Source organism: Poromitra crassiceps, assembly GCF_964638095.1.
Source record: "Poromitra crassiceps genome assembly, chromosome: 14".
NCBI lineage: Eukaryota > Metazoa > Chordata > Actinopteri > Beryciformes > Melamphaidae > Poromitra > Poromitra crassiceps.
In genome coordinates, this window is record NC_139633.1 from 28,578,309 (window position 1) to 28,591,616 (window position 13,308).

Here is a 13,308-nt window from a genome sequence, read left to right on the forward strand (position 1 = left end):
TTGCAATGATTCTGGCTGGATATTAACTATTGTAAATTTGTCACAATGAATGCAATTTGTGCACAATGTGTAAATACACTTAATATTAATTGTTTAGGCCTAATTATTTGTAAAGTCACAACACATTAGAGATGTGTGTAGTTCTTCACAGATTTAGCCTCTTCATTTTGCTCTCAAATGCACCAGGTTGACGAATTTTACTTTAAAATGTACAAAATCTTCTTCCGGGGGAGAATCCCCCCGGACCCCCCTTGGGTAGCTTGGCCCCCCCAAGCTAGGGGCAGGCCCCCTCTGTAACTTGGGTCTGGAGCCGGGCCTGGAGGAGGGTAGGCTACTTAATTATCAATAACGCTTTTAATTAATAAATTAAGCACAATATGAACAATAACTGTTGAAAAATATATGAAAATGAAAGTTCACAAATATTAGTTAAATCCTTTCAGTGCAAATGCATTATAAAAACAAAAAATAAGATTTGTTTAGAAAACGAAATGACACAAATTTATTATTATTATTATTATCATTATTACTACTACTACACCCGGTGCGCACACTGAATAGGCCTATTATACTATACTATAGATTATTATACTTACTTTTCTGTCACATCGTCATTATTAAGCCGGCTTATGACTGCATAGTATCTTAAAGCAGCTACGAGCAACTTTTTCGATTGTTATTAAACAGTATAAATTTAATATCAATGCATCACATCTTACCTCTAATAGTCGACGAGACCAAAGCCGTGTGTATCTGAGATTGCTCCCTTAGGTGATTATTAAGTCTATAGTCTGTCTAAACTCGCGCCAACAGGGGGCTCTCTAGAGCGACCGGACCGGGTAACCCGGAAGTGAAACGCGGAAGTGAAACCAGGAAGTGAAACGCAGCTGCCTGCCTCGCCGTTTGCGCTGCCTAGCAACATAACATAAACAATGTGAACGCCACGCATACTCGCGGGAACATCTCTCGTTATATTCTAACAGGTTTTTGGAAGTTATTTTGTGGTTATGGCCGAAGTGGCTGCTGCAAACCGTTTCATTTCAATTCCTGATCTGCCCTGGCTACAGACACACTAAACACTGGCCGATTCACTCGGGGTTCAAGCGAGACTACTCTGCGTTGATCTCGTCGACTATTAGAGGTAAGATGTGATGCATTGATATTAAATTTATACTGTTTAATAACAATCGAAAAAGTTGCTCGTAGCTGCTTTAATTACTCAAAATATAAAGCGACTAAAATTGGGCAACCATATTTTTATTCGGGCAACCAAAAGCTCTTGCCAGGTTGCCCCTCCGGCAACCACTTTTAAAAGTTAACGTCGAGCCCTGACTCGAGCCAAACAGCTTTCTCCTGATCTGCTGTATGGAGGGTCACTAGTCGGACGCATGATGGCGCAACTCTCTTACTAAAAGTACCTCAAAAACAAAATGGCGGAGACAGCTTTTCAGATCCATGTGAATCGATCTTCGCTTATAACTTTACTAATACTTCGCAGAAAATGATGTTTTGTACAAGAATAGACGCGGGCTAATGTCTTAACCCCTCTCTCGCGCGCCCTCACTCTTAACCCCGCATTTCTAAATAAGACGTAACGTTACTTGGTGTGGGCATATGGCTCTGGTGTCGGGCTTTGTAAAAAGTCCAGGCAAGCGCCAGGATTGGCCAATGTCGACTTCAGTCTCCAGAACGATCCAATCAAATCACCCGCACGTCTATCTTCTTGCTAGAGGTCCCGCCTTACAGTAGTGTTTCAACTGACTCTCAGAATACCATGCCAGTCGGACTTATAGTGTTATTATTATTATATTATTATACTTGGAACCCTTTTATAAAAGCAATATAGCACTCGAGCAGCGTGTGTTGTGGAATATATCCCCCTGCTCAGTTGTTATCCCACTCGGCCTGCGGCCTCGTGGGATAACAACTGATCAGGGGGATATATTTGCCACAACACACTTGCTCTCGTGATATATTGCTTAAATGTATGATGACTTAGTGAATAATACATTCCAGGGTCCAACATTGGCACCAGCCAAATATACTTCACTCACCAGTAGAGCTGAAACGATGAATCGATTAGTCGATCGACTGATTCCAGCTTCTTAACACATTGACTGCCAGCCGTTTTTTTCTTGCTGTAGGTAGCTTCTGCCAAGCCGTTTTTTGAGGATTGTGGCTCATTTTACAAGCGCCGAGGATTATTTTCTGCTTGGAGTTTGTGAACATACAATATCTCAAAAGTACTAATAGAATGTGTACTTTCTCTGTCTAAAAGAGTTAGTTTGTAGAGTTAGTAGTTATGTAAGCATTATCAGTTGAATACAGCATGGTTTTAGCATGAGAAAAAATATTCAGAGATAAACGGCTTTTTGTGAAATTCGATAGAGCTGTCACTTTAACCATTCATTTTTGGCTCTCTCTCTCTCTCTCTCTCCCTCCCCCTCTCGCTCTCTCTCTCTCTCTCTCTCTCTCCCTTCCCCTCGCTCTCCCTCCCTCTCTCTCTCTCTCTCTCTCTCTCTCTCCCTCCCTCTCGCTCTCCCTCCCTCTCTCTCTCTCTCCCTCCCTCTCGGGAGGGAGACGCACTAGGTTTAATCCTAGTGAGAGGGGGAGAGGGAGAGAGAGAGAGAGAGAGAGAGAGAGAGGGAGGGAGGGAGGGAGAGAGAGAGAGCGAGAGAGAGAGAGAGAGAGAGAGGGAGAGAGCGAGAGGCAGAGTTGCTTCAACTCCTCCCTCTTCTTGGCTGCCGCGGCCGTCACAGTCTCAGTGCTTTTGCTGCTCTCCTGTGCCTGTCTGCAGGCTGCTGTTTGAGGAAGTCGGCATGGACTCGCTCGCTTCTTGGGAGTTTTGGTTGAGAGAAGCTTTTGCGATTCTGGTCATATTTATGCTGCGTGTTTCAAAGTGTGTTCCACCTGTAATGTATTATGTAAATTTGCAATCCCGCATCGCCAGCAATCAGTGCGAAAACGAGAGCGTTTTCCCCCAACCATTTTCATGAGAATGTAATACTGTAAAATCGCCTTGCCATTTCCTTGAATGGCTTGCTCCCTTTTTCTTTGATTTCGCTCGTCTGGGGGAGCACTGTCAACACTTAGTGGGTCGGTAAAATAGATTATACACATTCAATACCTCCAATAATTGTACAGGAGACGTAAAAGGGATTGATCAACGCCCCACCGTCAAAAAAAAAAAAAAGTTTTTTTTGACGTATCCATACGTCGCTGGCAGTCAACGGTTGGATTCTGCTTGACGTATCAGTACGTCGTTGGCAGTTAACGTGTTAAATGTGAATATTTTCTGGTTTCTTTACTCCTGTTATGACGATAAACTGATATTATATTTGAGTTGTGGACAAAACAGGACATTTGAGGGTGTCATCTTGGGCTTTGGGAAACACTGATCGTCATTTGCTACCATTTTCTGACATTTTATAGACCAAACAACTAATCGATTAATCGAGAAAATAATCGACAGATTAATCGATTATGAAAATAATTATTACGATTATGAAAATAATCGTTAGTTTCCCTACTCACCAGCCAAAAAACAACAACAACAATTTGGCCAGTGGAACAATTTTTTTTTGATTTTGGACCCTGACATTACATTCTCAGTAAAAGTAAATAGTTTATCACACTATTCACTTTGAGAACGTTACAGACTGGTTCTACAGCCACAACAACACAACCAGCTGACTCAGCTGTTTGCTCCACATGTACACTTTCCTCACTAACACGCAGCTCTACTGTGCTCCTCCATGATCTGTCACCGGCGCTGACTGTTTTGAATTGGACTCTTGAAGCACTGCATCATGGGAAACCCTCCAGTGGCCTTGATATGGACTGACAGCAGCTTTGATCTGACAGCAGCAGACTGGATTGGATTAGCAGCACTCCGCTGGCGTCGCTCTGCCTGGTCCACACTCTGACTGTAGTGACTGTTCCCATCATGCATCTGTTCACTACACTCTAACTGTAGTGACTGTTCCCATCATGCATCTGTTCACTACACTCTGACTGTAGTGACTGTTCCCATCATGCATCTGTTCACTACACTCTAACTGTAGTGACTGTTCCCATCATGCATCTGTTCACTACACTCTGACTGTAGTGACTGTTCCCATCATGCATCTGTTCACTACACTCTGACTGTAGTGACTGTTCCCATCATGCATCTGTTCACTACACTCTGACTGTAGTGACTGTTCCCATCATGCATCTGTTCACTACACTCTGACTGTAATGACTGTTCCCATCATGCATCTGTTCACTACACTCTGACTGTAGTGACTGTTCCCATCATGCATCTGTTCACTACACTCTGACTGTAGTGACTGTTCCCATCATGCATCTGTTCACTACACTCTGACTATAATGACTGTTCCCATCATGCATCTGTTCACTACCCTCTGACTGTAGTGACTGTTCCCATCATGCATCTGTTCACTACACTCTGACTGTAGTGACTGTTCCCATCATGCATCTGTTCACTACACTCTGACTGTAGTGACTGTTCCCATCATGCATCTGTTCACTACACTCTGACTGTAGTGACTGTTCCCATCATGCATCTGTTCACTACACTCTGACTGTAGTGACTGTTCCCATCATGCATCTGTTCACTACACTCTGACTGTAGTGACTGTTCCCATCATGCATCTGTTCACTACACTCTGACTGTAGTGACTGTTCCCATCATGCATCTGTTCACTACACTCTGACTGTAGTGACTGTTCCCATCATGCATCTGTTCAATACACTCTGACTGTAGTGACTGTTCCCATCATGCATCTGTTCACTACACTCTGACTGTAGTGACTGTTCCCATCATGCATCTGTTCAATACACTCTGACTGTAGTGACTGTTCCCATCATGCATCTGTTCACTACACTCTGACTGTAGTGACTGTTCCCATCATGCATCTGTTCACTACACTCTGACTGTAGTGACTGTTCCCATCATGCATCTGTCCACTACACTCTGACTGTAGTGACTGTTCCCATCATGCATCTGTTCACTACACTCTGACTGTAGTGACTGTTCCCATCATGCATCTGTTCACTACACTCTGACTGTACTAGTGACTGTTCCCATCATGCATCTGTTCACTACACTCTGACTGTAGTGACTGTTCCCATCATGCATCTGTTCACTACACTCTGACTGTAGTGACTGTTCCCATCATGCATCTGTTCACTACACTCTGACTGTAATGACTGTTCCCATCATGCATCTGTTCACTACACTCTGACTGTAGTGACTGTTCCCATCATGCATCTGTTCACTACACTCTGACTGTAGTGACTGTTCCCATCATGCATCTGTCCACTACACTCTGACTGTAGTGACTGTTCCCATCATGCATCTGTTCACTACACTCTGACTGTAGTGACTGTTCCCATCATGCATCTGTTCACTACACTCTGACTGTAGTGACTGTTCCCATCATGCATCTGTTCACTACACTCTGACTGTAGTGACTGTTCCCATCATGCGTCTGTTCACTACACTCTGACTGTAGTGACTGTTCCCATCATGCATCTGTCCACTACACTCTGACTGTAGTGACTGTTCCCATCATGCATCTGTTCACTACACTCTGACTGTAACGACTGTTCCCATCATGCATCTGTCCACTACACTCTGACTGTAGTGACTGTTCCCATCATGCATCTGTCCACTACACTCTGACTGTAGTGACTGTTCCCATCATGCATCTGTCCACTACACTCTGACTGTAGTGACTGTTCCCATCATGCATCTGTCCACTACACTCTGACTGTAGTGACTGTTCCCATCATGCATCTGTCCACTACACTCTGACTGTAGTGACTGTTCCCATCATGCATCTGTCCACTACACTCTGACTGTAGTGACTGTTCCCATCATGCATCTGTCCACTACACTCTGACTGTAATGACTGTTCCCATCATGCATCTGTTCACTACACTCTGACTGTAGTGACTGTTTCCATCATGCATCTGTTCACTACACTCTGACTGTAGTGACTGTTCCCATCATGCATCTGTTCACTACACTCTGACTGTAATGACTGTTCCCATCATGCATCTGTTCACTACACTCTGACTATAATGACTGTTCCCATCATGCATCTGTTCACTACACTCTGACTATAGTGACTGTTCCCATCATGCATCTGTTCACTACATTCTGACTGTAGTGACTGTTCCCATCATGCATCTGTTCACTACACTCTGACTGTAATGACTGTTCCCATCATGCATCTGTTCACTACACTCTGACTGTAGTGACTGTTCCCATCATGCATCTGTTCACTACATTCTGACTGTAGTGACTGTTCCCATCATGCATCTGTTCACTACACTCTGACTGTAATGACTGTTCCCATCATGCATCTGTTCACTACACTCTGACTGTAATGACTGTTCCCATCATGCATCTGTCCACTACACAATTACATGTCATTCCAGAGGGCTAATCCCGACGCCCCAGTCACTTCCTGTCGTAGTGAACACTCTGCAGGGCCGTAGGGAGTAGGCTTAACAAGTAAGGCTCATTTGGAATGCCCTTCAACGTCATTTTTCGCATGTGTGTCAGCAAGGAGGCAGATGTATTTCACTGGATTTGAACTGCAGTAGCTTATCCCATCCCTGCTTTTGTTTTGATGCTCATTCTGTGTTTGTTTGTATGGGAAGTCTCCAAATTGCACTGTGCATGCTAACGCTAGCTGCTACTAGATACGTTAGCTATTGTGCTAATCCGATGTTTTAACTAGCTAGCTAACAAGCATGGCATTATCTAATCAATCAGATGGATCAGTGATGAAACGGTGAGCTCCGATCAGAAACGGACAGAAATGAACCGTCTGTTCAATTCTGTTGAGATGACAGAAACACAGTCGGCTGTTCACAGAGCTGAGGACCTCCAACATGGCTGCCAGAGGGGGGGGGGGGGGGTGTCCCAGTTGAAACCTTCTGCTTCATCTTCATCTCCGCTTTATGAATAAAGTGGATGTAGTCTAAGGCAAGCCTCCAGGAACAGCTCTGGGCTGTGAAGCAACTTGAACATGGTGGCCGAGCTCTGTATTGCAAGCTCTGTACACTAATATGGCTCTGGCCACTGTAACTCTGGGTTTGCTCATGAACGCAAGCAGCCATGTCACATGACCTTGGGCTGCACATCACAGAAGTCAAACCAGGAAGAAGAAACGCCTTCAAAAAGGCTTCATGCTTCATGCTTCATACACCCTGGAAAACAGAACCTTTCATGGTGACATCATGCTGCACTAGTAGGCGTGAAAATGCATTTCTAACCAATAACACCTTCAGATATTTGAGCAGCCCCGCCCCTCTGCACCACTCCAATCAAATAAAACCTTTCTCTCCCTGACTCGCATGTGATTGGTTTAGACTTTCGATTGAACCCTGACTGCATTATGTCCTGCCCCAACACCCTGTTTCAACAGGAAACGCATCGAATCAATCGACGTAAACAAGCAGTCTCATGGCGTCTTTAAAAGGTTTACGCTTTAAGGCATCACCATGGAGTCACCGGATCTGATCAGTCTGGTTCATGGAAAGTTCAACTGTTTCCATGAAGTCGTTTCTTCTTGTGTGAAGGTCACAGACCAGTGGTGGAAAACAGGCCTGAGCCTGAAGAAAGAGGATCTCTCTGTCTCTCTCTCTCTCTCTCTCTCTCCATCTCCTCCGCCTCTCTCTCTCTCCCTCCCAAATGAGAGTGTAACTTCATTAAGATGACTCAGACTGATTGCATGGGAGCGAGCTGCGTTCCCCAGCCTCGGTGTTGTCAGTGTGGAGTGTTCCCAGGCGTCTATAGTCCCACAACAGCCTGTCTGTCTGCCACAGACACACTGTGCCCATTCACTAACGGATATTAGGCAATAATTGTGCTGTTTCTCTGAGAATATCACATTTATCCTGCAGCTATGCCTCTGCTGTCGGCTCGTGTGCTGCGTGCGGTGGGTTTGACGCACAGCGAAACCGTTTCAGCTAGCTGTCTCTAATGGTGAAGAAGAGATGTCACGGCTGGTTTTGGTGGCCTGTATGTGGCAGCTTTGACACACAGATGAAGAGCAACATGTGTAACTGTGGTCCTAAACCTGCAACCTGCAACCTGGACCTTTCTGTTCATGAGATTTTGTTGTCAGTAATTCAGCCATCTTGGTTCCCTCAGCCTCACTAACTACATTTACAGGAACTGCAAATAATCTGAATATGGATCTTATAAATAAGACAATGGCTCTGTCTGTAACGCAAGGAAACTGAATATCACCTGATACCTGAATAGGTACCTGGTTAATTAGGTAGCTAATTTTAATAATAGGTGACTGAAAAATAACTAGTTTCAGACAGCCTAACGGTTTAAGGTAGCAGTTTTATCCTTGTCCTGTAGAGGGCAGTGATACGCCTAGTAACGTCTACACTGCCGGAAACTTGAATGAAAAAGAAGAAGAAGACGGGTTCACTGGTTCCTGAAGAACAGCGTTGACTTGAAAAGACTTGGCGGGTTCCAGACTGTCACACACACTTACCATGGAAGAAGAGGAGATACTTTTTATTTTTATTTGTATTATTATTCATTTTTATTTCAATGACCAGGCGGAGGAAGAGGCCGAAGAGGACAGAGTGAGGATGATACGTTTGAGGCGTTGGGCAGCACTTGCATCTACAGACCGAAACGAGGTAGGCCTAGCATTAGCATGACGCTAACGTGTTAGCGTTAGTTAGCGAAGTTGCTAGCTAACTTTATAAGGAAATTTAAAGAAAAAATATGATTGCCAATACTTGACCAACATGTCACCTTTTGTAACGGTTAAATGTGTAGGCTACATTTTGTTGACAAGCACAAGTGCGGTGTGGACGTGTTTCACTCATTTTCATTCATTCGTTTGTGTGGCTTACTGATTCACGCTAGTTGGTATCAGATGCTGGAATGCTCTGGTGTGGTGAAGTTAGTACCGGTATGCTATTGACTTGTGCCCAGGGTATAGGCCATTGCACCAACACATATTTAGCGGGTAAAATGTCTCAAAGACGAACTAGGATGCTATCTATAGGTGAACCACATCCCACACCATTCCCACATGACTGATAGCGACCAAGATAGTTTACATGATTCAATTCAATTCAGATCAATCACAGTTTAATAAATTATAACACAGATTGGTAAATTGAGGTATTAGGATTTAATACAATTGAAGACAGATGGGTACAGTAATTGATTAAACATTTAACATTGAGATGGTTAAATGTTCACCACTGTATACTTTGGTTAATATGTCACTCTTTATAGAATAAGATAATACCATAAATAGACATTTAAAATCACATGGCCCATTTTTATCATAGGAAATAAATAAATGTGTATGCATATGGCAAATAAATTATTGGTTGACATAAACGGCTTAAACTTTCAACAGATTTCATCAGTTTTAAAATGTACACCTCCCCCAACAGGAGATCTTGACCACCTACTGCCGGCTTAACATGCACGTGCCCCTTCTGCGCATATACTTTGACGGGGAGGACACACGTCCAGACTTCCGGCTCCACCGAGGCTCCATCCAGGGTTCGTACAAAGTGTTGAAAGATTGGGAAATATTTTATTTTAGTTCTTGAATTTTATTCGTATAAAGCTGTATGAATCCTGTCCATCACAGCCCTCCTCCAAACAATGGACCCTCAGCGGCACCATGGCTGGGGACCAGAGCTGGAAGTGCTGGTCTTCCTCTTTTGGCTGGCAGCTGGTGCGTCCTACAGGTAAGGATGGGGTAGTAAATTTTTACTGATATTAATTACATTTTCGGGCATACTGAACACTAAGACAAATTCCTCGTATGTAATCTTGCATATTGTGGCAAATAAATTCAATTCAATGGCTTAAAGATCTGTGAGTCTTTATCGATACCACTATCAATACTTTTCTATTATCTGGTGGAAAGACGAGTCGATAATACATTCGTAACATATTGCTTTTATCGCGTGACAGTCTCAATCTCCATCTGTACCTATAGGGTGACATCCAGGGCTTTTGACATCCCGCGCTCCACAGTCCACCTGCTGGTCCACCGGATGGCGGGGGAACTCCTCAGCGTTGCCCCTCAGGTGATCCGTCTGCCACAGACGGAGGAGGAGCACAGGGCAGTCGGCGATGGCTTCGCTCGCCTGGCCAGGCACCCAGTGTTCAGGAATGCCCGTGGGGCGATTGACGGCTGTCATGTTAGGATCAAGGCTCCTGGAGAAGAGGACGCGCAATGCTACAGGCAAGGCTTAAAGGAACACTCCGCCCATTTTCAACCAGCTTTGTATCATTAGAACATCAGTATTATATCAGAAAACTGTAAACTGCTTTGAAGTCGTTCATTTAGTTTGATATAATAATAATAATAATAATAATAATATTTTCTTGTGTTTCTTGCTTTAACCCCTGTACAGGAACAGAAAGATGTTTTGTTCCATCCAGCTGCAGGCGGTGTGTGACAGCAGGGGGCGGTTCATGGACCTCTATGTGGGATCACCGGGGTCGGTCCATGATGCAAGGGTGCTGCGGCGAAGTCCCATCTACCGCTCTGCCTACCCTCCCCCTGGCACTTTCCTCCTCGGGGACAGTGGCTACCCCTGTTTGGAGCGACCACTGGCCCTTATAACTCCTTTCAGGTACACGATATCGGCAATCATATCGATATCAGCCGATGTTTTTTTTTTTACAAATCAGTATCGGTCAGAGGTTAATATCTGTTATCGTAAAAAACTTTTCACATTGAGAGGAAATAATGCAGGAAATCTATGATTTATGGGCTTTTCCAAAATGTTTTTCAAATAAAGACATGCATTACTTTTTCAAAATCAGTGTTTACATGTTTTTTCAGTACCGGTATATACCAAATTTGATTATCATGGAAATGTGTTTTTATATAGATCGTAAATATCGGCTATAACAGCAATGTTAATATCGGTATCAGCCAAAATGTTCATATCGGTGCATCCCTACTTTCAGGAGACCTGTCAGAGGTGTAGAGAGGGAGCGCTTCAACACCCACCATGCCAGGGCTCGCAGCATCATCGAGCGAGCCTTTGGAATGATGAAGACCCGGTGGAGAGCCATCTTCCTGCAGGCCCTGGAGGTAATTTTCTTTTTCATTGCTGACAAACTGTGAGAATGACAGCAGCAAGTGAGCAAATTCAAAGAAAATACTACATTATCCTTGAATTAATCTTTGCTTTCACTCTAAGGTACACTCCACCTTTGTTCCTGATGTCATCATGGCATGCGCCACGCTGCACAACATCTGCCTGGGAGTGGGTGACGTCATGGAGGAGGAAGATGTGCCAGACCCTGCTGAAGATGATGACGAGGGCGAGGCACAAGTCGCCGGAGAGATGAACGGGAACGGCCTGCGTGACCGTCTGTCAGCACAAGTTAGCGCTCTCCAGGGTGTGGTCGGTGGACATGGCTACGCACGGCACTGAGAACCCATTTTCAGTTGAGGGTTTTTTGTTTTGTGTACCCCTTGAGCTGTTTTGCCATGCGAGTAGTACCCCCTCACTTGTTTGTGTTGCTAATTCTCCTAAATTTGTTGTTACTATTATGTGTCTTTTCAACTGTGCTTTATCACAAAAAATGTTACCACAATCTGAGCAGCTGACGTGTTTCTTCCTAAGAACTTCACTGTTTTTCTGTGAGTCTAAACCTGAATAAGGTTCACTAGTTTCCATCCATTCTTCATCACTGTGTTCAGTCTCCGGTTCAGAAGAGTCTGAAGTCTTGTCATCACAAGTTGGTTGTAAATTACTAGCTGGATCTAAGATCCTGGCTGGTTCTGATACTCCACAGTCCTCTCCATCAGCTTATGTTTTCATCTGTTCAGTTGAGCTGCTGGCTAGAGGCTCTGCCTCTCTGTTCTCCTCAGTTTGGATACAAACCACAGGTGACCTTGTATTATTGTAAATAGTAATTCTTATTAAATTTGTTGTAAATAGTTTGTAAATGGGTTGTATAATAAACATGATTTAATCAGTTGCAATATTTGAGTTTCAGTTTGCTGTAATATTTGAAATTGAGCAATTTGCTGGTTTAACAAAACGTGTTTATTTTCCAAAACATGGTAGAAAACAATACAGTTAGGTCCTTGTCTAACTTATTTCAACAGTATTTTCTTTCATTTTAAACAGACTAAGTTTGTCATATCTGAAATTTTTCAACTGCTAAGCTATTGAACTACTACAAAAACAAGGCTTGGGTGAAAAATCACACATTTGTAGATACAGAACTGGGTTGATTCAACCTAAGTAAAAGGTCAAAAGACCAACATGAAATCATCTTAAACGAGACCTTCAGAGAGGAAAAAAAAAGGTTGAATGATTTTGCACATGATCTCACAAATATCTGAAAACTAAACTGTTTCACAGGCATTCATTTGACAGTTATTGAGAGTTGATTTTGAGTTAAGTTGAGTGATGTCATTAATGACAACACTGCCTCCACAACTTAACACAGATCAACTCTCAATAACTGTCTAAATAAATGCATGCAGAATTGGTTACAGTTGTCAGATATGTGTGAGATCATGTGCAAGATCAATCTGCATTGTTTATGAAACAAAATGCAAATGAGAACTTCACTGAAAAACCATGCTGATTTATTTTGCACAAGATCTCACAAATATCTGAAAACTAAACCGTTTCACAGGCATTCATTTGACAGTTATTGACAGTTGATTTTGAGTTAAGTTGAGTGATGTCATTAATGACAACACTGCCTCCACAACTTAACACAGATCAACTCTCAATAACTGTCTAAATAAATGCATGCAGAATTGGTTACAGTTGTCAGATATGTGTGAGATCAATCTGCATTGTTTATGAAACAAAATGCAAATGAGAACTTCACTGAAAAACCATGCTGATTTATTTTGCACATGATCTCACAAATGTCTGAAAACTCTAAACAATTTTGCAGGCATTCATTTAGTTTGACAGATTTTAAAGTTAATTTGAGTTCAAGTGAGTGATGTCATTTGTCCATGAATGACTTCACTGCCTCCACAAATGAACACAGACCAACTCTCAATAAATGTCAACCTAAATGAATGCCTGCAAAACTGTTTGCAGTTTTCAGATGTCTGAGATCATGTGCAAAATAAATCAGCATTGTTCTCCTTTAAACTAGGAGCAGAGAAAGTGGCAGCAAGCAAGCTCAAAGTCAACATAGAATCAAAAGTGGAAAAAGGAGCTTACTGGTTACTTTTTAGGGAGAATATTTAATCCAGAAGTGTTGGTACACAGGTAACCTCAGGTTTACATACAATG

General features: G+C 43.0%; 1 protein-coding gene across 1 annotated transcript; it reads left to right on the plus strand.

Moving 5' to 3' along the window:
• Positions 1-10,443: 10,443 nt before the first annotated feature.
• On the plus strand, positions 10,444-11,469 carry LOC310789273 (putative nuclease HARBI1; the record flags this gene model as incomplete). The annotated part of the gene is made up of 3 exons (XM_083650879.1): positions 10,444-10,656; positions 10,997-11,123; positions 11,233-11,469. Exons 1-3 carry the CDS (start codon positions 10,445-10,447, stop codon positions 11,467-11,469), a joined length of 576 nt encoding a protein of 191 aa, XP_083507005.1. The 5' UTR covers position 10,444.
• Between the last annotated feature and the right edge of the window lie 1,839 nt (positions 11,470-13,308).